At 41.6% G+C, this 26,231-nt stretch overlaps 1 protein-coding gene across 2 annotated transcripts in view; it reads left to right on the top strand.

Annotated features, from left to right (window-relative positions):
- vps13b (vacuolar protein sorting 13 homolog B) overlaps window positions 1-26,231 on the top strand; it is a 301,375-nt gene that overhangs the window by 193,886 nt on the left and 81,258 nt on the right. For both annotated transcript variants that reach the window (XM_026183458.2, XM_026183460.2), the window contains exons 32-37: window positions 570-773; window positions 5,618-5,744; window positions 7,072-7,215; window positions 21,761-22,102; window positions 22,744-23,164; window positions 23,384-23,521. In XM_026183458.2, the coding sequence (XP_026039243.2) occupies window positions 570-773; window positions 5,618-5,744; window positions 7,072-7,215; window positions 21,761-22,102; window positions 22,744-23,164; window positions 23,384-23,521 (1,376 nt within the window). The remainder of the gene's footprint in view (window positions 1-569; window positions 774-5,617; window positions 5,745-7,071; window positions 7,216-21,760; window positions 22,103-22,743; window positions 23,165-23,383; window positions 23,522-26,231) is intronic.

The following is a 26,231-nucleotide window of genomic DNA, read 5'->3' as shown; positions in this document are numbered from 1 at the left end:
AGACTACCGTGCTGTCCAGCCAGGGTTTAAACAATGTTTACTGCCAGCGATAAGCTGGCATAAATCAAAACTTTATAAAAGGCAAGTGATTTCACCTGAGGCCTGCAGAGGTTTTTTTTTATCTGAGGTCTGGCTGCACAATTCCTTGGTCTTACATTTAGTCATAAATCATCCCGTAAGAAAAATGTGCTACTAAACCACTGAAAAAGCAGAAAGAAGCAGTCAGTAGTGGTTAGGGCCTAGAGCCAGAACATCTTTACTGGTTCACTACAACAGACTACCTGGTGTACCCCTAGGCTCACGTACTTTATCATAACCAAGCATATAAAGTACAGCCTGACACAACCGAACCTCTATAATAATAACTAAAGTCATATTTTTTGCATTTAGTCTATTTGGCATCGGCACCTGCTTGTTGAATCTAATGCAAAGTATATTGCACAAGTGAAATTAAACTTAATTGCATTTAATGTGTCTTACTCTTTCCTTCTTACATGATGACTTACTGAACATCCAAACCTCAAAGTAGCCCTAATATAAAAACTGACTCAAACTTTTTTTTCATTCAGTCGTGCATTGAACCTTGGCATCCTTCGTGACCCGGGCTCAGAGGTGGAGGATCGTCAATACCAGATCGATCTTCAGTCTATCAACATTGGGACTGCTCAGTGGGAACAGCTTAAACCAGAAAAGGAGGGAATCAAAGGAACTACATCAGCAGAGAGTGAGAGGAGCTCCCAGAACCCTGCGCTGGAGTGGAACATGGCTAGCAGGTCAGGAGCCACTTGGATGTTTCATGAGTTGCTGTGGCGAATTTAATTCTGTCTTGTATGTGTATCACAGGTAGATGTCTCTGTACCAATTACTTTTTTTAATTGACTGATCACACTTCTCACATTTTTGATCCAGAGGTGATCACTCCTATATCCCTTTGTAATCCCACTAGGAGGAAATTAATCTATGTTTTATTGATAGTATAAAACTATCAATAAGTAGTTACCCATCAAGGGCTTGACCTCTACTGCATGAACAACCATGATGACAAAATTATAGATGGTTGGTAAACATGGGAAGAATATATATGCATAGGTCAAGTCTGATGAAGTTGCCTACAAATGTGTGGCTTTTAAAAAAAATAATGTTTTACTAGTGTTTCTGATCTTTGTTTTTTTACTATTTTCATTTCTGGTTTGAATCTTACTGGTTTTAAATTTCATATTTCCACCCCAGTCAGGTAGGTGCATGTGTGGGTGTATGTGTTTAATCTGCTAAGAAAGTCTTGTAATTTATATCATTCGTAGTTATTGAGTTAGCTCCCTATCATGCAGCCTCTCCATGCACGCTCATAATTACAAGTCCTGTCACTTTTTTCTTAGACTCGGGAGCTAAAACAAGCATGAGTCTAACAGCCTGTTTGGCCCCACATCCTTTTTTCTGCTCATGTTTTGAGAGGGAACAGGACCAAAAATCACAAAATCATAGGCAAAGGTTCCAGATTTGTTCCCTGTCAACTAAAAATAAGCCTCATGGAAGAATGCAGTGCAAAATCAACACGGGCCTGATTGAGACCGAGTAGTCTCAGGTCATTGGGACTTGCTGGCTGAGATACTCACACCTTTCACACATAGATGGGCACACTTTCCAATGCAAACAATACAATACAAGCAAACAGTCATACATACTCATTAGGAATATTTTTTTTTCTTTATTGTATTTCTTACACACAGAGACAGTATGATTGTCTTGGAAGAAGACTTTTCCAAGACAATCATACTGTCTTGGAAAACATGATAGTGATGCTCAGCCCTCAGCTCTCAGACCTCCAATAAGACCTTTTTATTGTGACAGCCAGACTTATTTCATGGGAGCTCTGTTCTTTCAGTTTCTTCCTGAAAGGCATCTTGCTGCACTTTCTCATAAAAGCAAGCACTGCTTGATTTTATGTGCTTCCTTTGTAGGGCTGTTCGATATAACGATATATATCGGATGACGATATAAAAACGTCTATCGTTTCATTTTACGCTATCGTTTGTTTCGTGGTGTCGCAAAATAAACTGTTTACGGCAATATTTTTTCATCGTCACTGTAGTGGCTATATTAATTTCTTAAAGTTCTCTATTTCTCATATATTTAATATAACCACACTACAGACGGACAAGCAACTGTTTTTATGCGTTGTGGTTAGCAACAACAGCATCGCGTGTTCGCTTGTTTATGTTCCACATAAACCTTTCACAATAAAGCTCAAGATCCTGTTGAGACTTTTCAAAATAAACTGAATCACGTGAAAGATGCAGATTATTTACGGATGAGAAGTAAAAAAGAGCCGCCAGGTGCTAAAAAATAAACCTTAGACTCAAACGTTAGAACAGTCTTTTCCCCGCAGCACGCCGTGTAATAAATACTCACAAAGAAAACTGCGGCCGTTACAACTTATGTCTAGAAATGTATAGTTTCATGCATCTGTTAAAACACTCAATTCCAGCTACATGACGCGCAGCTGGAAACACTTCCCGCAGGTCGAGCTGCCCGAGATTCACAGAATTTACAGAAAATGTTACATTTTTGTGATTTATGTCGTTATTCGGACGATAGAATTCTTATATCGGGATATGAGATTTTGGTCATATCGCAAAGCCCTGTTCCTTTGGTTTGTGCTTTTCAGTATATTATTACTACTTCTACACCCCCATGCTACAGTGTTGTTTGGCCTGTTTGTGCTGTTGGCAAACAGATATACTAAATCACAATGGCAAAGTAAAAATAATGGGGTAAATGTTGTTTATATCTTAAAAATGGGTCATTTTAGCCTTTTGCTGGGTGACAACTAAGTAATGTGATTTATCATAATATATTATGCATTATTTAACTTTGGTGGATATAAGTGAAATGTTAATGTGAAATTAAAGCAATGGATTATAAGGTATTATAGCAGTATAAATAGTCGGTCAATATGTGGTTGCTAGATAACATGTCATATAATCTGATATACATAAAAACCATCAAGTACCTAAGATATATCTGTGTATCTGTTTGGTGGCTCAACTCTATAAAGAGATCATGGACACAGAAACAAACACACAGAGATTCTTTGTATTATAGTAAGAACTTCCTCTGTTTCTTGTTGGATTGTGAAAAGATAAAAATTCTTAAACCGTTGTGTTCCCTTTCCAAGAAGACAATGGAGTTTAATATGCATGGGATGTTATCTCTAAACTCTACCTTGATGTTTTTCTGTTGTCTGTGCACCAGTTTTTATTCGCTTGTCTCTAATCCTCCAATCCTGGCCAGGTCAGCTGTAAAATAGCTCTTTTAGGTAGTGGACTTGGGCCTATATTTGTCTTACATTCTTACTACTGTGTCAGAGACGCTCACAAGAGCAAGGGGCTTCTGATCTTTAATCCAGTCACTTTCTTTCTTTCTTTCACTCAATATGTTTCTCTGCAATGGGCCTAGTGCCAAGTCCACATTGTCTGAAAGGGCAATGAGGTGACATTCTGGGCTCTCACTTTGGGCTCCAGAAGATGCTAAAAATCTTTAGCATAGATTTAGCTGTCGTAAGACATACTAGAGTGGGTCTGGATTTCTGTTTCAAACTTGATGATTGTATGACCTAATATGTAACAGTTCTTTTTGCACTCAAGAGGATTGACACCCACTTTTATGGAGTAAAGGTCACTAAAGTTTGACTCCTGTTTATAATCAGAAGCTCCTAGCTCTTTATCACTGGATTGTCATTCTTCTTTAGCGTATATTTCTTTTCTGATGTTTCCTCTTTTTCCATTTAACTCCGTAAGATATCGTTTACACAATTAAGGTATACATTTATAGGCAGGTGTGTCTCTATGGTCATACTGATAAGGTCAAAGCCAGTAGTGGTGTTGGGGTCTCGTCCCAGCTCTTCCATTTAACCTTAAAGCAATGCGACTCCCCTCGCTGTAGCAGAAACAGCACTAGAAGCTCGGCAGGGCTTTGGTGCACTGCAGTGTGCTGCGCCTCAGCTACCAACACTACCAAGTCATAGCTGAATGTGTGAGAAAATTCCAGGACACTGAGGAGAGGGGAGCCAAGTTCACAGCTTTACTTGTCTGCTGCAATCATTAACAGAAATACACCACCTTGGTTGCAACAAGTTTTGACACACACCACTTCTAAAGTTCACACCTTTTCCTTTTTCTTTACATTGATACCCTCTCTCTCCCCCCAGCCTTAGACTCACGGTATGTTGATTCTGCTGCTTTTTGGATTTAATTCCAGTAGCGGCTGATCTGCAGTGGCCTCAGTTTGCTTCCTGAGGTTTTGTGAGGAAATTCCAGCACTGTGGATCCACTGACAGGATCTGTCCTCATCACAGTTTGTAGTTGCTGGCTAGGAAAGACCTTGTGTCACAGAGCTGCGAACTCTTCCCATCGCCCCTCCTATCAGTCGCCCAGTGCAGGCTTCCCTTTTGTTCATGCCACTGATATTCCAATTTACTGATTATTCTGCGTCCCACTGAATGAAACAAAAGTCAATCTTTCCATATTTTGTTTTTGTAATGACCCCATTGAAAGGCACGCGCACATACACAGAACCACAGGATTCTCCAGCCCACTCAGAGACTTCCATAATACTGGTAAACTGAGCTTCGGGGCTCCTAGCCTTGCTGGTGAATGATAGCACCTGTCCCCTGCAACGAGACACTCATTGTTTCAATCCCCGTCTGAAGGGAGATTAGCCAACACCAATTGGCCTCACAGATCATTTCACCTCTGAATTAGTCCTCCCTCGAACTCCCCACTCAAAGAAATGTGTCAGAAAATAATCCCTTAAGGGCACTGGTAATGCACATTTGTGTAGCAGAAGTGAATATGATATTGTTTCTGGTTAAGAACTGTACTCAAGGCCACCTAGAAACTGGGCCTTTTATAATCCCAGCCAACTATAAATATTGGAAGCTGTACTGCTTGATTGTTTTAATAGCAGCAGATGTGGCAATTAACACCACCTTATAAAGCCCACTTGTATATTTGTTTTACTGCTAACAAATGTTCCCACAAATATGACTTGATTGTGGGAATGAACATTAGTGAAATGGAGAGTTGATATGAGAAGGTTTCAGCTCGTTCGTGTGTATACAATTAAGAGCTGTTCCCAAATGAGACTTGTCTCACTCAGTCTCTGTTCAAGCTTGCAACTAAAATGCGTAAAAGAAGAAATGTAAAAAATCTCAGTGATGGCAAAAACCTTACAGATCGTTTATACGAGGGGAAGATCAATTTTGAAGTCTCTGTTGTCAAGTTTAGCTTTTCCTCTAATGCTTTGAATCTTAAAACCTAGAACAGCCTTGAAATGCATGTTTGCCTGTCAGCACGACAATAAAACTCTGTTGTGAAGACTTTTTGTGGTTTCAACTGTGTGGTGTTGACGTGCCATCCCCAGGCAGATGGGACGGTCTCACAAAGATTTTTTAAGTACTAACCATGAAAAGATATTAGTAAACAAAAGAGGGGAGTTTTAGTGAAGATAAAAAGTCCTTTAGGTTTCTATAAGGTATACAAAAGCTTGAATACATTTTTCATGGTTGAGAACAACAGTAGCAAAATAGTAGTTGATGAGGTGTCTGATCTCTGTACAGCATCCGGAGACACCAGGAGCGCCGGGCCATCCTCACGCCGATCCTGACTGACTTCTCTGTCCGGGTCACTGCTGCTCCAGCTATCATCTTCAGCAAGAACCTGTCCCCTGACAGTGGACAGACAGAGGTGAGCATCCACTCAGCGCTACATGAAATACTGCGCATGAATTATTTCTGTAGAGAGCATTCAGATTTTCTGAATGAAAATGTCTCTGCACTGTAGAAAAGTTAAAATCCCCCGGAACTAGGGAAAATTATATCGAAACGTCAAAGTTTAAGTCTGAGAATAGACAAAGATTCTTCTTGTGCCCTTTGACCGCGACCTGTTACAACTACGACTGCAGCCATTACTCTCACAATCCGTTGCTCATATGAAAATAGACATTGATTATGTGAGATGTCAAAAGTATTTACATTTTCCTCCTAACGTACAGTAACTTACTCATTAGGAATCGGCCGTCCACCATGTAATGGGAGGTTTTTGACCCCGAGAGTTCAAACCTTTCTGCTTATACAGCTGATGTTTTCTGGCACCGCTCTCTGAGACTTCCTGCCTCTTTGATGCCTCATCCGACCACGCTAACGTGCCCCTTGACAATGCATAACAGCTAATCCATAGTTTGTGCTTAGACACACACACACACACACACACACACACACACACACACACACACACACACACACACACACACTCTCTCTCTCTCTCTCAATGTGATTTGTGTAACTCCCTCAGATATGGAAACTCAGAGCCAGGAACAACAAAACACAACTTTGAACTAAGTCGTGTAGAACAATTTCTATAATAAAAATCATATTCATTTTGTCTAACCGCTAACTACTGTTAGCAGATTTATGCATGGTTCCCACACAAATGTAAAAGCTATTGCTAATGAATCATTAATGTATTGAATGTATTATAGCAGTATGTGGTTCCTCGCCAGGCTATTCTGTAACTGTTATTGTAACCTTAACATGTTCGACCAGTCACTTTGACCGCTAACAGAACTACTAATATTTATAATGTTAATGCACTTCTTATGTTACTATAAATCTAAATGAGAAAAAAGACAGTAGTGACTTTAATTTAAAGCTCAGAATTGACAAAATAAAATTTAAAAACAGTGGCAATACCCTTTGTGGGTTATTGCGCTAGGTCTGCCATGTGTGCGTGTGTGTGGTTCAGTCCACAGTGTTGGTGAGTAATATCCTTTTAGATGTAACCTCCAGCCTGAGTTTTGAACTGCTGGCTGTGGGTGGGACCCCAGAGAGCACAGAGGGAAGAGCGGAAGAAGAGACAGACTTAAGTAAAGATACAAAGATAGTGAGGAGATGGAAAGTAAATAGAAGCGTATACAAGTTACAAAAGATGTTTTCAATGCATTTCCTGTTCTCTCCTCCTACTTCTTCTGTTCATTTTGTCCCCCCCCTTTTTTTTAACTCCCTTTTTTCTCTAGGAGGTGGTGGTGTGTGGCCACTCTCTGGAGGTTAATGTGACTAGCAGTCTGGATTTCTACCTCAGTATTGCTCAGGTCCACCTCCTTCATCAGCTTCTCAGAGACAACATGGTGGGGATGGACGCTCCAGAGAAAGGCTTTGAGGTACATTATAGTGACGTTCCAGCACTACATACAAAATCAAAACCACCCCCTGTTTAAACTTAAAGATGTTTAAACAGTCAGCCTGTGCAGCAATACACAGTTCTCAGTGCTTCTGTCTACCTGAAAGTCCTGTGTCTGTAAGCATAATCTCACACTGCTTGCGATTCTGGATCTCCTCCATTTTGGTTTCAATTTAACTTAGAGGAGTCAAATCTAGTGAGTGGCTTCAGGTGGTTTGCACTGAATCCTCTCCCCGAGATGTCTGAGGACAGCACATGTCAGCACTGGAGGACAGATTTGCAGTGATCCCTCATACCCATGAATATTAAAGAATGAGCATGCACTTGGTTGGGCTCCTGATCCTGGCCTGGCTCCTTTGGTCCTGTAGACTGTGGGTGAAATCACACCAACTAGTGCTCACATAAACATATGCAACACAGGTCACAGTGACATCAGGTGGAATTTTGACTCACACATTCATGCACAACACAAACGTCTTGGTCCATATGGGCACTTACATACTGACAAACAAAGCTACATACATACATAGTATGGACATTTTAGCTGGAGTAAGGTTATTTGAGTAGTTTAACTATGGTTTCTGTAATACTAAAGCTTTGTTTCTTCGGTGTAACAAACCTGAAGTCATGTGTGACTAACAACTCTTTTTATTTCAGGAACTTTTCCTGTAGATATGTGCTGTGCTGACATTAGCTGGATACTGTACATCTGCCAAAAGATCACTTTGTTGATACAATTATGGCTTATTAATTTTTACCCACTAGTCTGCCACAAGTTCACATGAAGCCAATTACTAATCATTGAGCAGCGCAATGCTTGTTTGCTCAAAAATCTATCATTATTATTTCCCAATACTGTGCTCTTAACTATTAGCCGTGACTATTTTGGGTGAATCCAACACATTTAAATATTTACTCACTCAGAGCAAGGCTGTTCTCTAATGTGGGCTTAGTTTACTGCGCTCTGCTCAGCTGCAGCTTTCAGGGCCCTTCCTATTGTTTACAGGACAGGGAGCTCCCAGGCGCCATTTGCCCCGTCTGACCGCTTAATGAAGCTTTCTAATGGAACACAATATAAAAATATTTACCAGCTGTGGTGAGGATGGGAGTTGTAGATGAGGGAAGGGGACAGGGGAAAGAAGAACGGGGGTAATGGGATGAAGTGAAGTGAGTTGATAGTGATTTTACTGTTATCTCCTCTTAACATTCTTTATGGGACGATGTGTGCTTAAGTGCAATGACTGCGTCAGATGACGCAGATAAAGGCCTCTGTAACCTGAGGTAGGCTTTCTCAGGCAAAGTAACAAGTTAAACTTTGTAATCATGTAATCACTGTACAATCTAAAATGGATTAGGACAACTTGGACTAATACAACCGTGTAGAAATGGATAAGAGAAAGGCGCAGTGTGAAGTTTCCTTATTTCTTTTTTGTTCTTCATTTGTTACTTGCACGGTAAGACCATGGGAGGTGCCTGCTGTGCATCTGGTCTTGATTTGGGTGATCTCTGAGCCCTCACCCTTGACTTGTAATGATTCATGGCTTGATTCTGTTGAGGGGCAGCTAACGGCTACAGAGGGTTCATCCAGGTTCAAGGCAGGATGAGAAATTTAAGCAGCTATTCTGGGAGGACTATTGGCAACTGTTTGAAAACTGCAATATGTTATCCACCCCCCCAAAAAAAAAAAATTGTTAGGGTTCACCCTTCAAGAAGGGTGATTTAAATTGGATTGATCACGGTTTATTTTTTCCATTAATCTCTAAAAGCAATGAAATGTAATGCAACGTAATGTATGATGTAGCATCAGTTTTGCTCAGCTTTGCAACACCTTGGCTCACAGTGCAGTCCTGACATGCACCCGAAACATTCCTCTGTGAATTTGGTTTTCTTGTTGAGCTTCTCCAGCTGGAGGAGATGAGATTCCAAATAATGTTAAGGACACTGTGACAGTAGCCGCTGTGTTTATGTTTTTACCCCCAGGCTTTTTCCTAGTTTATACAAGTTTAGGAGCTGTCAATTTTTTGTGCAAAAATATGCATCCGACTGTTTTTATTACTTCTCTTTTTTCATCTGGATTAGGTGAAGTAGAAATTACCCACAAGGTCCAGAATGATGTAATATCAATCACTGCTTTTTGAGAAGTTAGATGTATTTGTGATGGTTCAGCTTTCATGTTTTTTTCATGTATTTCCACACATGCATTTTTAAATTCTTTTGGTCACAGTTATTAACAAGGGGAGGCTATTATGACTTTTCTGCTTTTACCTTATTTATGTCATATGCATGATACAGTGTGCCTTACTGTTTTATAGCAGTGACATTACACAGCATAACAGTATCATTAACAGTGAGCTCAGTCAGTGTGTCTTCACCTCTGTGCAGCTGCAGAGCTCGGAGGTTATACTGAATAAATGTGGTCTGGCTTTGACTTTTTTGGACATTCTGTAAAACTATTTGTACCTCCATCTATCTCAGTGTCGTAAGTCTTTTGGCAGCTGAGTCTGTCCGGCTGCTTGGCCCTTCAACAGGGAGGTTAGTATGACTTAGACATGATCAGGTCTGGTGTGTACGGATCTACAAAAACCCATTTCACAAGCTGCAGAGCCCTCTAGTGGTGTTTTGAACTAAGGCATTTAGGCCCCACTCCCACCCCCTGCTAACACATTTCACCCACTGTCATCATAGAATATCAGAAGTACATACCCTGACAGTGTTCAGAGTGTGGGTTAAGAACAGGTAGAGTCAACAATCTTCAGATTTCATGTAATAAAGTTCAGATGTCTTTCCATTTGTAATTTCCACAGTATTAGAAACTGGATTTGGAATGTCTTTTTTTAATTCAATCCCAGCTTCAGTAATGATATTTATAGAATTTGGCATTTTTTGTTTGTTCTTATTTTATACAACCTGTTCAAAAGATTAAATTAAAACCAGGTCCCAGAACTCAAGCATCTGGTACAGGGGAGTTGTTTTTGTTGTGCTCCAACAAACCATCTCCGTTCTCACAGTCAGCACTGTCCCCAGCTAGAGTTTAAATTAAACACTGCTCTTTACTCACTCTCTCTTATTTCCAAATCCTTTCCTCTGATTTTTTTTTTCTTTTTTCTTAGCATGCTGTTTGTCTTGAACAGATTCTCCACAATCCCAGGCACTCATTTCAAACGGTTCCATTGCCCCTCACAGCTGTGTTTTATTGTCTTGGTTAATGAATTTGTTTTGTAGGGGCTTTTGGGTTCCCTGGCAGTGGTGAGGCAAGACACTCGTTCAGGCAGCGCATTCAAGTGTTGTGTGTGATTTCAGTCATTTCTAGACACTGTGCTGTGTTCAAAGGAGTCTGTCCACACATACACATTGTAATGGCCTTTCCATGCATACATACAGATGTTAGATTTTTATTTTCTCATAATCTCTTTCATACCCTCTTATTGTGCTTTATCGACAGTTACCAGTTTCCACTTAAAATGATTGAGATGCAAAACATGTGCTTCTTTATGACCGAACAGCTGATTTCTAAGCACTAGATAAGCAGATGTGTTGCTCCTTGAATCACTTCATCGTAGGGATGTTTATTGCAGCATTATGATCCATCATTTTTTGTGCTCGATGTTAATGATGATAGAGTGAGGCTGAGTTCAGTTTAAGCAGCAGGAGGACCCTCAGCCAGGGAGCTATGAATAGATGATGGAGCAGTTTGTGGTACTTATCTCACTGCTATGTCATCAGCTGTGTCACCAAGCAACACAGAAATGCAGACCCATACCACGCACGCACACACACACACACACACACACACACACACTCTGTCATACACATTGTTTCCACATTCTCAACATGGTAACTGTATTCTGCTTTTATTTGGGAGCCAGGACTCTTAATGGTCCTTTATGACTGAACAGCTGACCCGTGTGTGTGTGTGTGTGTGTGTGTGTGTGTGTGTGTGTGTGTGTGTGTGTGTGTGTGTGTGTGTGTGTGTGTGTGTGTGTGTGTGTGTGTGTGTCAGCTCTGCTATGACGTTATTTGTTCTCTAGAAGACAGAGTAAAAGATTTAGATGACAGTGTGTGAAAGTGTGCAAGTTTGTTCCTGACAGTCTTTCAGTTATTCTGTATCATTTTCTGATTTTACTGTGTGCCTTTTATACGCTTGCTACAGTAATAAGCAAACATATTATTTTAGCAGTGATAATAATACTTTTTTATTTTTATCACTCTCTTTCACACACACACAGACACACATAGTAAAAAAAGCACATACAGAGGCAGCCTGGGTCAGCCATGTGCTCGTACCACAGTGTTAGAGGAAAATACCCTCTGGTGCAGGGGAAGTCCCGGTCGGCTTCATCTTCCACCTCATCCTGGGATGATTACACGCATGGGAAACGGGGATTTAGACTTCCTCCAACACTCATGTACACACACACACACACAAACAAACACACATATATCCCCACTGATGCCAGTGCACACACAAACATGTAAAGGGTTGTATACAGGTTTACAAGATGTTATCAGGTTGGACTGTCTGAAGTATAAATCCTAGAAAATACATCAAGTTCCCAGTCACCCATTATTGCCTTCTCTCTCTTTACCTTGTCCAACTTTCTTTCCCACACTGTCTATCCCATTCAATCTTTTCTCCATCGTGGAACTGGCACGTCTGCTTGCTGGAAGAGTGTTGGCTCTTCCATAGCTAGCTAGTTACTGGACTAAATGGCTGCTATTGGGCAGGGTTCCTCCTCTGGAGACAATAATACTGTGCTGTTACATCTGTTTAGTCTTAAATGTCTACCCTTAAGGAGGCATAGTGGCTTTTTTTTCCTGAAATAATTGTCCACACAGCCACACTCAACTACACTTACTAGATTTAAAAACTGTCCCTTATAAAAAAAAAATGAGTTTAGTGTGTTTTATGGTTTAAAATAAAATGTCATAGTGTCATGTATACTGATGTGCCATACTGTTTCATGATGGGGCCTCCTCAGAGCTCCCATTAGTCTGGGATTACATGAGCAAACAGAATACAGTTCTGTGACAGGTCATCCTTTCAAATATCTTGAGAATTTTGCATAATGTTAAGTATAATAACCAAATAAAAGTAACTCACTCTTACCAAATACTGCTAAATGTTACTGTGGGAGCGTGGAAGCTTGATGGCCTGTATATAGCTCTCTTTCACGTAGGAGTGTTAGCTGGATGTCAAAAGCACGTAGGACAGCTTATCTTAGCCACGGTGCTGTTGACAAGCTTGGCTCAGCGAGCGACCTGCGGCCGAATCCTCGTCTGTATATGTTTAAAGTAAACCGTTTCCCAAGCCACTCCTCTTTGTGATGAGTGTTTCATATTGTCTTGTAGCTGTTGAGCTTTGAGAACTCGAGTATCTTTCTTGACCTCTGATCTTTCCAGGACAGTAAGGTGTCAGAGGATCTTTTCAGTGCTCTGCTGGCCAACAGAAATAAGGAGACATGAAATGAGGGTAAAAATCTAAAGCATGGAAAAGTAACAGAGCAGACAGTGGAGACAGCTTGAGAGAGGTTTGCCAAATGAGAGAAGAAGGAAGAGAGTAAGGAAGAAATGTTCAAAGATGAGTACAGCGTCTGAATGTGGTGTTTGCTTTGATTCCTGTCTCCGTCCAAAGAATTTGTCTGTAAAGCTGGGAGCTGATGTTCCTGAGAGGTCAGCTCTTAACCAGTCAACCTGGCTATTAACCCTCTCTGAGGGCCAGATTCCTTTCACCCTGACCTTTTCCCATCCTGCTTAGCACTATTTTCATTCGCCCGGTTGCTGCTGAGAGGAATAATAAATAAAGCTCCTTGTGCAGCTGTCTCCTTTTCCATTTTGGCTGCCTTAGATCTGTAAAGTAAGTGTCGTCTCAGCTTATCTTAAACATACATATTTTCATAGCCAATGTTCATCTTGCTGCCCTTCTTTTGTTATGAAACCATATCTTTTTCTTTTTTTCCCTGTGTCTAACTGACCCTTCTGTGTGAATCAACTGCTAATTGACAGCCAGTCATAACAGCTCACCTTCCCTGTTCAGCCTCTGCACTCCAACCAACCTTCTTCTCAGAGCATAACCGTGGCACATTCTTAAATTGGCCCCTTGGAAACTCAATCTATTTGAGATCAGTAGCAGCTGAATTTGCTCTCTCCTCAATCGGTTTTGGCAAAATTGGCGTGAAAACTCCAGATAAAATCACAAAGCTCGGAATTCTGTTAGAGCAGGGAAACAAATGGTGCCTTTGAGGAAAGGCAGGAGGCCCCCGCCGTGAACCCAGAGATCGAGTGACAACTCAGGTGAGCAGGAGTGCCCTCTCTCTCTGCCTGCAAGGGAAACAGGGTCATAAACCCAGGGGACTAGTAAAAGCAATGTGCAGGCCAGCTAGCAGACACTATGGTAGATTTTGTTCAGTGTAAAAACACAGAATTTTTGTCCAGTGAAGTGAAAAGAGGAAATAGTTGTGGGGGTATTTTTTCTTCCATCCACCTGTAAAAGCAAGATTCCACCTAGAAAAACAGGTGATGGGGAAGATTAAGTAACTCGAACATTGCAATAAAAGTGTGAGTGTGTAGTGTCTTTGTTATTCTCCTTTTTCTTTCTTGTCTTTTTGCGTTATGTTCTGCAGAAGCATTGAGTTCTGCTAAAACAAAATGCGACATCCTTAATTCAGTTAATTGAAAGATTCACAAGAGGTCATTCAGCGACGAGAGTAGTTGTAATGTGTACTGCATTATGGCGTGAGTTATTGTGCCACATGTGTTCTTAATGTTAGTGATGGAGGAACCGAGCATTATTCCATGTATACAAGAACTGTTATCTATCAGTACATTTGTGAACTGAATATGTTTAAGTTTGCGACTGGAACCGAAACCTGATAGCAGCGTGTAAAACCCACATGAAGTCAAGGTAATGACAGATATGCACGGGTAAGTTCCATGTAGTCACCGGAGACACAACTGAAAAACGTAGCTCAGATGGTTTAAATAATCAGGACGTGGGCTTGATTTTGTACTTCACCTGCTTCAGTTTGTCTTCTTGGATGAGCTCCAGTGTACATGTCAAAAATGAATCACCAGATGCCCCCTCACACAGGTGTTTCCTTCCATGTAAGCTGCTTCTGAATCCCCCCAGCCATCCATGCAGTCAGTTTATCATTACTTTGAACATGTGAAATTGTTTGTTCTCCTAAAATGAGCCTTTGAGCTACGTTCATGTTCATTTTTCTGTCTGCAGATCATTTTTTTTGTTAGTTTAGCCTTGTCCTCTACAGTATGTTTCCATTATCAGGGTCCTTCTTGGTCAGCCAAGTCAGGGGATAGGGGGTCTTACATAATTCTCCTTTGAGAGCCTAACATGCAGAACCCGAGAGCTTTTGTCTCACTCGACCCTCGTAGCTAATCCAGGCACAAATTACAGGAAGATTACTTCAATCCTCCTGCTGTAAATAGACAGAGAGCCAGGATTGTTTTTGTCTTCATGCCACTTTTGAGTTTTCAGTGCAGTCTTAAGTGCATATTTGTGTGTGTCTCCTCACTTATGAAGCAGTGCGCTCTTACTGTGTCTCTTTTCGAAATTGTGAGCGTGTATGTGCGGGCTTCCTGGAGCGTGAGCTGATCACAGCAGCATCGCTCCCAATCTTGTATAAGACCACCTGGTGAGCATCTGCCTCCTACACCTCCCACCCTGTCCTGCTCCAAACAGCCTCACATCACCTCAGGACTCTGTTGTTTTCCCCTGCTGTTATTCTCTGCTCACAAACTTGTAACTAAAGCAGAGAATACAGAGATGGCTGGCAGGCAGCACAAGTTTCAGAAGAACACTCCACGACTTAATGAAAGGCATTTCTGCAGCTTTTTGAAGTCTCTTAGACATTTGCTTTCTTGAACCGCCAAGGTCATGCTGAAGACAATGCAGTTTGAGGTTTCTTTTGTTGTTTGTTTGTTGAAAACATAGCGCCAAAGCTAATGATGTATGGCCAAAACCTCGGATGAGAAATCTTAAGGTACTTTGCTGCTTTATTCTTTATTGTGAGACCATGAGCGACGGTGCGTGTCACACTTTGCTTTGCCAGTGAAAATGTAACGAGCGATGAGATGTGTCAAGAACGCAAAATCGCTGCCAGTGTCTTCACAGAGACACCACTGGTCTAACATCTAAAGTCAAGCTCCGAGATGTCTCACAGTAGCTCAGCGAAAGGGACTTTTATGCCCACTTTCAGAAACAACTTTGACCACCGTTAATCTCACCTCACTCAGGGACTTTTGGTATATACTGGAGCCTGTATTTTAGATTAGAAAATTGCTCCCACACAGATCTCAAAAATAAACAGGGATGGTGAGGGCTAACGAGAGCCAGTTGTGCTCTGCTCCATCCCTGTGGAAAAACAGAAGAAAAGTACGTCTGATGAATATTCTGCTGCTGTGGGGGCTAGGATCATAGCGGCTCAGAGAAAAGACAGACCCCAGGGTGCTTCTGTCTCACTGTGACTTCTCATCATGGTTTTTTCCCCCTCATCTGGCCTTCAAGTTATTGTAAACAGGTACCCTGTAAAATGTTACGAGCCTGGGTGCAGTTGTTTAGGTATATCGGACGGGAGTCGGTATGTTTTCATATTAAGTGCATAAAGGCCATCAGGCGACATTTATCAGCGGTGTTCGAGCTGCCAAGTCCTCCATTTAGCTTTAAAATTTCACTTTTGTAACTCTGCTTATTTAGTTTATCTTGTATCATGTTCATTATTAATGATGGAAGCATTTGGTGATAAAGTCTGTTCAGCAGTGTCTGATTGCAGCCAAGAGATTATGTCGGATGAGCAGAGAGAGTCTGTGTATCATTTCTGAATACTTGCATCATGACGGTCGGGCCGCTTTCCCTCCTTTGTTTGTTTTCACTAACACACTTGTGTTGTTAATCTAGAAATTGTCTTGTGCCGTCTTTTGAACGCTTCCTTCGGCGAGTTAGGCAACTGCATTGCATCCTGATTATATAAAGAGCTTGTGCTATTGTTGCGATATGGGGTAATTCCTGCACGTCCTCACAGTCACCCCTAACCTAAGCAGTAGATTTGATTGGTGCGACATAATTGTGAGGATTTGGGTTTAGATGGTGGATCTGACGGGGGTGACTGAAGCAATACATCTCCTGTTGAGCTTTAAGGGTGGTGTCTGTCAAACTTTTTAAATCATTCTTGATTGCCAGAGATTTGGAGCGGGGCACGGTGGGTTTGGCGAGCTTCTCCAAGGGCCTGGAGTCACACTGGGAAGGCCTCGGGCTTAAACTCAACGTGTTGAGCACACTACTGTAGCCTGCGTAATGTCAGCGCTCTGGATGCTGCTCTGATGTACTAAGCAATGGCAATCTGCATTCTATTTGTAGCAAAATATTTGTAAGCAAGCTAATGTCGTGAGCAGGCATGAGAGAAAAACGTTTTTGAAGTTCAATTACAAAACAGAGGCTTTGGTCGCCACATCTTCCAGAGCCAGGTCTTTGTTGAGAAGCAAACTGTAGTTCCCCAGATGGACTACATTAACTCGCTCTCTTTACAGTTGTTCTTTCCATTCTCCCGCCTTTATCATTTCGCATCTTTGTTTCTGGGCCAGAGCTTTTCCAAACTATAGGGCAGCTGGAAACCAAAGAACATCATCTCTGTATTCATGTTCTTGTCGGTTCATCTTTCCTTTGTTTTTTCAGTTAGGTGTTTCACAAGCCCCTCTCTCATGCTCCTCTGTTTAGACCAGCCATCTCCTCGCTTCTGCCCCAGTCGGTCTTTCCGGATGAAAAGTGTTCCAACTGACCCAGTGCTTTAGGAATGTCAACATGCATAAATTATTACTGTCACCGCAGTGTTTGCTTTCCCCCTGTGAGTCACGTGGCATCAAAGGAGCGAGAGATTCTCTGACATGGTAAGCAAAATATTCCCACATTGTTATTCCTTTGGTCCACACCAATAGATGGAGAAATGGAGTAAGGAGAGATATCTGGGGACCTGGAGCGTGGAAGGAAAAAACAAAATGGTTCGGATATTGTCTCTCGTGTTCCTTTGAGAAACATGTTGCTAAACCCTGGTGGAGTAAACCCACCCACCAGCATTACTGGGTGGAGGGAGCTTGTTAAAATGGCCCCACTTGGCGCCCTGAGCTTTGGAGTACACTGTTTAAAGTACAGTCGACAGTCACGCCGAAGCACTCGGCATCCATTTGCGAGCTCTGGGGTCACGACCTTCCTTTACCTCTTTGTTGTGGTTCAGTTAAAGTGCATAGCAGGTTGCCTTTGTTATTGAAACAAAGTTTAGTGTGCTAAATGACTGCCTTTGATGCCCTTTCTTGTTCTGCATTATGGCATACAAAGCAGTGACTTCATATTATAAATGTCTTCCCTCCTCTGTTTTCCTCAAGAAAATAAGCAAGTGAGTTGTGGTTTCTAATGGCATGTGGTAAAGTATTATTGTTATTTTGATTAAGATGAGGTATTGCTGCATTGAAGTTTTCCTTCATTGGCACAATAACACAGAGGCCTGCTATCAGCTTTATGCTTCTGGTAAACAAAAGTGGGTAGCACAGCAGGGGCTTAACATATAAACTTTGATGTAGTCAAGATACAGAAGTTAATTTCAATGTAGGCATTTTGCAAGCAAGTAGCTGAACTGAATAGTGCTGTCAGAAAGATTTAATAATGACTTCCCGTGTTTTTCAATGGGAATTCTACTGGAGTTACAAGAGAACATGGGAAAAATGTGATAAACCATTTTTCTGCTAAAAATGCATGAAAAGTGGCTCAGTTCCCTAAGCTGACCTCACCTGGCTGCTATGGCTACTGCAACAGCCTGTCATTCACTGGAGGAATTCAAGCTGAAGCATTTCACTAATAAATCAAGAAATCTCTGTATGCCTCTCTGTGTGCTCTACACATATCTCATCAACCATTCATCCAGTCTGCTTCAAACGTGGCCAGTGTATTGCTTGGGGATAAAGGAATTTTAGTCTCATTTAGTGCTATTTTTGTGGGTTTTTATCCTGTTGCACCATTTCAGTCTGGGAACTTTTGGGAATCCTTGTATTATAAGAACCTGAATGTAGTCGGACTACAGTTTGGATATGTGGCTATTAAATGGGCCGTCTTGAAAGGAATAATAGTCACCTTTGTTACTTGGATCGTATTTATTTTATTCTTTCCTGTCGACTACCATGGACTTCCCTACCATCTTAAAAATCCAGATTTTCATGTTCTCTGATCCCTGATCCCGAATGGCAACTTTCTTTTCATTCATCTGGAAAGCATCAACTGCATATGTGATATTCAAATGTAAAAAGTATGCTGTCATATTTGACTAGCCAGCCAGCACTGTGAACGGGTGGCATTTGGATGATGTGACACTTGCTTCCGAGTCTTAGCCTTTCTTTAGCAAGCTGTTCTGAGTTACACTGATAGAAATGGGGTCAGGAGTCACACAGATGCACTGTGATATGATTGGCACTCAGGAGACTCATGGTTTCACACTTTGGGGATTATCCTTCATTTTCCAGAATGCTCTGCCTGGAGACTCTGATGGGATGACCTCACGATTGGCTGGTGGGGGTTCGGGTGTGGAGGGATGTGTATGTGTGCGTAGTTGCACGTTCATGATCACGATCACCTAAGTCCAGAGGAAGATTGCATTGGGATCTGGAAAGAGCGTTTCCAGTGAAGCCATTATATAATATAATAGAAAGTAATAGCTGGAAAAGGGGATTCCAGCTGGGACTGGTCCTGTAGTTACAGTCAATGTTTGTATTTTAAATTTATTGCCCTCAATAATTGAATAAATTGGTATAAAGTTAATGCATATAGAGGTATATGTTTTCTTTGTATACATGCTGTTTTTTTCCAGTTAGTAGGTACAATAGGGATCTAACTAAGCTGCAAGAAGAAGAAGCAGCAAGTTAAAGTGATTGAATAGCCACTGACTTCATGTGTGTTTCTGCGTACATGTTTGTGAATACACTGATTGAATGCACGAACTTATGAACACTGTGCATTTGGCACGTTTTTTCATTGTCTCTCTTCCTGCGTGGCTCTGATTGTGTTCCCCATCATCCCTTATTCCACTTGTAAGCACATCTAAATATAGACCAAAAATTTGCTTAGGGGGCACTCTGCTAGTAGTGGTGGTTAAAGAGAAGATGGGGTATTTGCTGTAATTGTAAATGCATGTGTACAGCCTACGTTTGGGAAGGGAGAAAAGCATAAAGAGCGTCTGGCAGGTTCTGCTGGCTCGCTCTTTCCCAGCTGCTATGCAGCTTATTTGTCCCTTCCAATGTCGGGTGCTCCTCGGAGGGGATGTTTTGCCTTTGCTGAATACCTTTTCAAATACCTCCTTACCTCAATGCAAGTTTCACTCGCTTAACTTAACACACATGGAGACAAGTCCAGGCCCTTTCTGCCTTCTCTCTCCTCCTCATTGCTTGGAAAGTCTGACATTTCTACAGAAAAGAAATGCACACATCCTGTCCTCATTATGGCAGAGAAAGGAAGGGGATCTGGCTAGGCCAATCCTATGGAAGCCCCACACATGAGCCCAGTTGAACAGAACAGGCAGGCAGGCATGCTGCTGCGTTTTATATGGCTCTTGTTCTTAGCCTTTGATGACACTGTTTAGAATAGGAAATATCTAATAAGTCAAGTATTCTGTCTAATGTGCTGCCAGTGGGTTTAGTGTTTGCCTGGAGGTCTTGAAACACTATCTCCGCCACAGCAATAATATACATTTAAAATTCTCATTGGAGTGTGTGGAAGGGAGTGATGCAGAGAAAGAGAGGGGGCAGCTGAGAGTACATGCTGTAATAGCAACCATGTGCAGACTGGAGCAGATGAGGGTGGGAGAGAATGGGACACACCTTGGGTCTGTCTCCTGTGTTTTACAATTCATCATGTTTCAAAAGACAGCAGTAGCTAATCGAAACTGACGTTGTTCCTGTTTACATGGATGGGAAACACTGGGGATAGGCCTCAGTCATGGTGTAACTGTGGTGTTGGAACTGGTGAGTAACTGACTACTCATGCTGCGTCTAACAAACCTGTAGAGTATAAGAGGAGGGATTTTTTTGATGTGAAGTAGTGGTCAAACACACCAGACCCACCTTATATGCTTACATGAGACCTGTTTGCATTCTTTCATTTTTTCCTTTTTTCTTACGTCAGCCTCTGCTCCACTTTAACAAAGTGCTTCTGTGTGTTGTGATCAAAACAGTTTTTCTTAGCATCTAGAAATGTTTCCACACATTTGGGAATTTTTTCAAAAAGTCAAATCATTTGGATATTCCAGCTATATATGTCAGTTCTGGAAACATGTCCAGCAAGTGATTTGGTAGGTAGCTAATGGCAGCTTCTTTGTAGCCTTGGAAGATGGCATTCTTTGGTAGCAGAATAAAGATGCCTGTTTTCATTGTCACTTGAAATCCAGCAACAGATTTATATCATCTGTCACTGCAAGCTTTTTATTGCCACAACGGCTGGAACCCTCCCGACATCCGTTAGCTGGAGCCAAGCATAAAATCTCAGCTGCTTCATACACAATACCACAGTAACTACACAAAACATTTTGATTTTCTGGGGTGAGGCTCTTTTTTTGTAGACATTTCCAATATTGTAAGAAGTGCAAAATGATTTTTAGACCACAGTAAAAAGTCCCAGAGCATGCCTTTAATGTCTCTGTGGCTGTACGATGCTTCCCTTCTTTGGTCAATTTGTCCATGGATTCAATCAAATGAGTTATTTGATTTGTGTTCTCTCATAAAGCCAGGACCAACACAAGAAACTGATTTATAGATTAAAAAAAACAAAACAGCAAATGTTCTCCAGTTTCATTTGCTTCCCTTATCTCCATGGTGATGCTAACACACCAGCTTGCTTTGGTTTGAGATAAGGTCATGTCTTTTATTGCAAACAGACTTCTCTTTTTTAAACCATAATTTTTTATCATAAAGTGGTAATTATTATTGTGTATTTACACTCTTTACCTTATAATTTCATGGCTTGCACAGGTTAGTAGCCATACTGCTTACGTTAGCTGCTGGTAGCTGTTATCAATTTACAAAAAGCAAACATGATAAAGCTAAGATACATTACCTAGACTTTTATGGTTTTCTTTCTTTGCATGTCAGTGAACAACAGGTCCGCCCTTACAAGGGTGGGGGTACTAGTACATCCATTAATCCATCCATCCTCCTCTGCTTATCCAGTTCAGTTGGTTTGCATTCATTCTAGTGATGGATTTTACACTTTTGAAAAATAGCATTTTGGTCTTTTTCAACAGTTTTTTAGGAAGTGCATCAGTGATGGTGCACTGCTGTTTTACTAATCTTTTAATCGCCTTAATTTTCTGCAAACCTTGTTGTGCTTTGGTCAGAAACACAAAACACAAAAGCTTTTTTTCCTTTCTTTTTCCCTCCTATTCTCGTCCTGCTAATGCTAATAACCTTTGCACTTTTTTTTTTTGCCAAGAATATATGCATCTGTGTCAACATGGCTTTCCCTTCAATGTTTTTATATACAGCTGCGTCGGCATGAGCAGACGCGAGGTGGTCGAGACCCCGTAGCGGGCGCTGACTCTTCATCGCGGCACAGTGGGACTGGACAGGACAGCGGCTTCGGCAGCGACAGCGCTCGCATCCGTATTGTGCAAATAGAGCAACAAAGCGGGGCCAGTCACCACTGCATTGCCAGACCCTCCCACAAGTCCACCATTACCAAGAACCTAAGCTTTATCCCCTTTGACATCTTTCTCACCGCTAGTAGGCTGTCTGTGATGACCTATGCTTGCTCCAGCCCTCCAAAGGCAATTCCCTCTCTGTCGGATACTCCTGGCACACCGGAAAAGATGCAGCCTGCGGATAAGGTAAATAATAAAAGCTTGTCACATGGAAGCTCTTGCACGCATCAGTTTCTGGATCTCTTTGTTATCCACGTGTCTAGAATTATAATAGAAAACATGTACAATAGCATGCAGTATTATTATGTTATTATAAGAGTTATCATGTTTGAGTTTTACAGCAGGTTGATTTTGTACAGTTGTCTAATTGAAAATAGAATTTGTAATTATTTTGTGTGTCTGATAAAAGTAGTTTCATACAGTCTAAATGATAACAATTCAATTTCATATACTCAATTTAATATAGTGCAACATGGACCATCAGTGCTCATCTATCCACATAATAACATTAATATACTGTGTGTGTATTTATGCTGATAAATCATTCCCACAGTCTAAGCAGATGTGGAACTCAAAGACATCTGGGCACCAGTTCAACATAAGCCCACTCGAGATAGAAAAGCAAACAAATAACCGTGTTGTGCATTTGGAGCTGATTAAACTTGCTCACATCTACACAAAGTGCACATTATGTTTTTTGGTTCAAGTTTTTATAAGCAGCACCAAACAGCCCAATTTGATATGTATAAGGTCAACAGACCCAAAGTAAGATCCTCAAATTCCAGTGATTTCATAGAGATAGATAGATTCCTTTTTATCTGATTCAGGTTGGAAAGAGTGCCCTCAACCAGCCTGAGACCAGCCTCCAGTCTGAGTCACATTCAGCCTCGGCATCCCCAACTCCAGATCTGCCTCCAGCTACCCAGAGTTCACTTGCTGGCTTGACTGCTGAGGACATCCTCAACAGCAACACCTCCCAGCCGGCCTCTCCACTGCTGAGAGGCAGCCTGCTCTCCCTGGATGGCCTGCCTACTCCGACACGCTCCTCAGCCCGTCAAGCACTTGGTGTAACCATAGTTAGGCAGCCTGGGAGAAGAGGGGCTGGTGACCAGGTGTTGGAACCCCTCTTGTACCTACAGGTGATGCAACCTTCTGCCCTTCTCAGCTGTCACCACCGCAAACAGAGGATGGAGCTGTCTGTGTTTGATGTGTCCTTAAGAGGAGTAGCTGCTGACTACAAGTGTCTAGGTGAGAGAGATAAATATGTTCCTGGGGATGGCTGGGGATACTTTTAAAGGGTAAATGGATTTGAATTTTGTTATTAAACTGTAGATCCTGGACAAATTGACTTCCATCTCCTCCCATGAGTCATATTCACTCAAACTAATAAATGTGAAACTTCCTGATGTTGACATGTATGACCTTTTATTTTTCTATTCAAGTTTTTATGTGCCTCGTTTTGTTCAGACCCGGGAAAGACTCTACCAGAATCTCTGGACTACAATGTGTTTTGGCTGCAGACAGTAGCAGGAGAGGTGGACAGTAAAACGGGGATTCCTCCCCCTCTGCTCTGCCTCCAGATTAAAGATTTCTTAAATGGACCAGGTGGGAATCGTGCACACACGCACACACTTTTGTATACTCATGCAAAAAAGGCGGGTGGGATTTAACAAAAGGGGGCAGTTTTTGGGGGGGGTTTTTACACTGGTCCCGGTAGGTTTGGATGGCTTCTTTCCCTCAATATATGCAATCATCATTCTGTATTTACTTGGATTTAAATTTGTTTGATGATCCCAAACATTTAAGTGGGACAAATATACAAAAATCAGGGGCTAAATACTTTGTCACAGCGCTGTATTTTAGTTAAAACAACAACATGCTTCATTTTTAGCACTGACTTGCACAACATCCTCTGGTGTATAATACCATCCAAAAATCCAGTTTCAGCTCTGGGTTCATTTTAGTCACTTTACCTTTATCCATAAGTTCTTGTTTTTCTTTCTGTGTTTAGTCTTATAACAGCAGTTCAAACAGCAATTTCACAGCCAGTTTTCTATATACTGCACACGAGTAAACACACATGTGAGCACATGATGAGAAAATTATAAGTAACCTTATGGATGTTTGCTTCAGAAAGCCACTGATATCGCAGGTGTCCGTTTCTTTGAACAGTACAATACAATCCCCTGTGGGTTTAAGCGTGTAGTCTCATGCTTCTTTGAATTTGCCTGTCACTGTGTTTGGTTCTCTATTTTTAGGTTGATATGATATCCATATGAGTAGCTTTAAGCTAAGGTTTTTGACCTAAGGGTGTGGTTGACATTCTACACAAATACAAGAGCAATAAATAAAAGTGTGAGTGGGCCTTTGAGTCTCAGTGTGCACAACCTTTTTATCCCTGTGAGCGTGTGTAGGCGCAGAACATCATCCAGAGTTCAGCTCCCTGAACCCAGGCCAGATGTTGCAGATGCATACTCACTGACACCGTCTTTCTTCCACATGCATACAATCATGAACATATACTGTGTGTGTATACAGGGAGCACAGGATGGACTGGAGGTGTTATTGATAATAGTTTAGCAAAGCATATCACTCCCTTGCTCCCACACACTTTACTTCCTGCTGTCAGCTGAAAGCCCTTAGCTGCTCTGTCCACCTGGAGGCCCACAACACAATACAATGCAGCTCTATGTACACCCCAACAATCACACAGTACAAGCAAACACAACCAGATCCATCAGTGACACCACTAACCAATGAGTGAGACCTTTGCACTAGTCCAGATTGCATAACTGTTTTAACAGATTTTAAGGTATATGGTAATAAATGATACTTCACAGTATGTACATTAAGGAGTGGAAAGAGAGTGTCCTACAACATTGTTATGCTTTAATCTGCCTGTGGAAAAGGGTAAGGAAGAGGAGCAGTTATCGCTCAGGTGCATGGTGGATTAAATAGATTCAGTTTATTTGGTTATTAAAAAGTGTATATGGCTCAGTGTTGATTTATTTATAGAAGCCCTGTCCTTTTCACTGAACAGAGTTATATCTCTAATGATAATTATACTGTAGTTATATCTGATGCCTGAGTGCAGCTGAAGTGGAGATGCCAATAATGTGAAATTACAGTCAGGTGTTTCCCTTGAACTAATAAAGAGATGAGCTATCTCTCTCTCTCAGTAGGATTAGCTGCATCACAATCACTCACATTCATTCTCTTTACACACACACACACACACACACACACACACACACACAAAACCATACCACATGACTCAGACAGGATCCAGGCTCAGTGTGAGGTTGCTCCGGGTCAGGCTCTGCTGGAAATTTCGAGAATTGACCACACATGCTACTGGTTCTTCCTCACCCCTTCAACCACATAGTCACACACTCCGACACATGCATCCATACACACACTTTCAGCTTTGTGTTGTTTAGTTGGATAACTCTCTGGGGAAGATAATTATCGTCTTCAAGGTCGGGAGAGAAAAGGAAGAAGTTACACAGAGCAGAAGAATCCCAATACCGGAGGTTGTTTTTCTAGAAGACCCTTATTCACAAAATATTTGGACGGGACGCTGACAAATTATTTTCTAATTCATAAATGAATCACTAAGTAGTTCAAGAAATGCCTTGACTTGGATTGACTAGCTGAAAACTGGATTATGAAGAACAAACGCATTTAGCATTTTATTCATTTGTCCTTCTGTTGTTTTTACACGTGATTTATTTGTGTGTAAGTCTCTGTAACTATGTGGGTGCTGCTATGTGTATCATGTTTGGCGGCCCCTACTTTAATTTGACAGTTCTTCACATTTAATTTATCTCAGCCCAGCACAGACGGAGAGAAGACAGCCGTGAGGCCACATCTTGCTGTGTGTTTACAGCAATATGCTCGCAATTTCAGCAGCATTTATTCAGCAAGACCAATCAAAGCGGCCCTCCCAAGGATGCTGAGTGGGAAACACTTGTAACATGTGTACTGTAAACTGGATGGTGTTTCAGCATTGACCCCCACTCAGCAGCTGCTCATCAAATACATGCGCACGCTCACATAAACATAACTAATGCCGATGCTTACAGAACGTCAGCCTTTTCAGAACTACTTGAGTTCAAGGCTTGACCAGCGGAGACATAGACGATAAAGTCCTGAGTGGATCGGGGTTTTTTTTTCCAACACGAGCAGCAACCAGTGAGCACACAAATACGCATACTTTCCCTCCCTGCTCATTTTTTGTTAGTCATGTCCAGAATCGTAACTGCTACCACTCGAAGTCGAGATCCGCCTTTCCTCTGTAAAGAAGGAGCAGGTG

Source organism: Astatotilapia calliptera, chromosome 11 (genome assembly GCF_964374335.1).
Source record: "Astatotilapia calliptera chromosome 11, fAstCal68.1, whole genome shotgun sequence".
In the NCBI taxonomy this organism is placed as follows: Eukaryota; Metazoa; Chordata; class Actinopteri; order Cichliformes; family Cichlidae; genus Astatotilapia; species Astatotilapia calliptera.
Note: the sequence above shows the minus strand (reverse complement) of the source record. Positions and strands in the feature narration are given on the sequence as shown.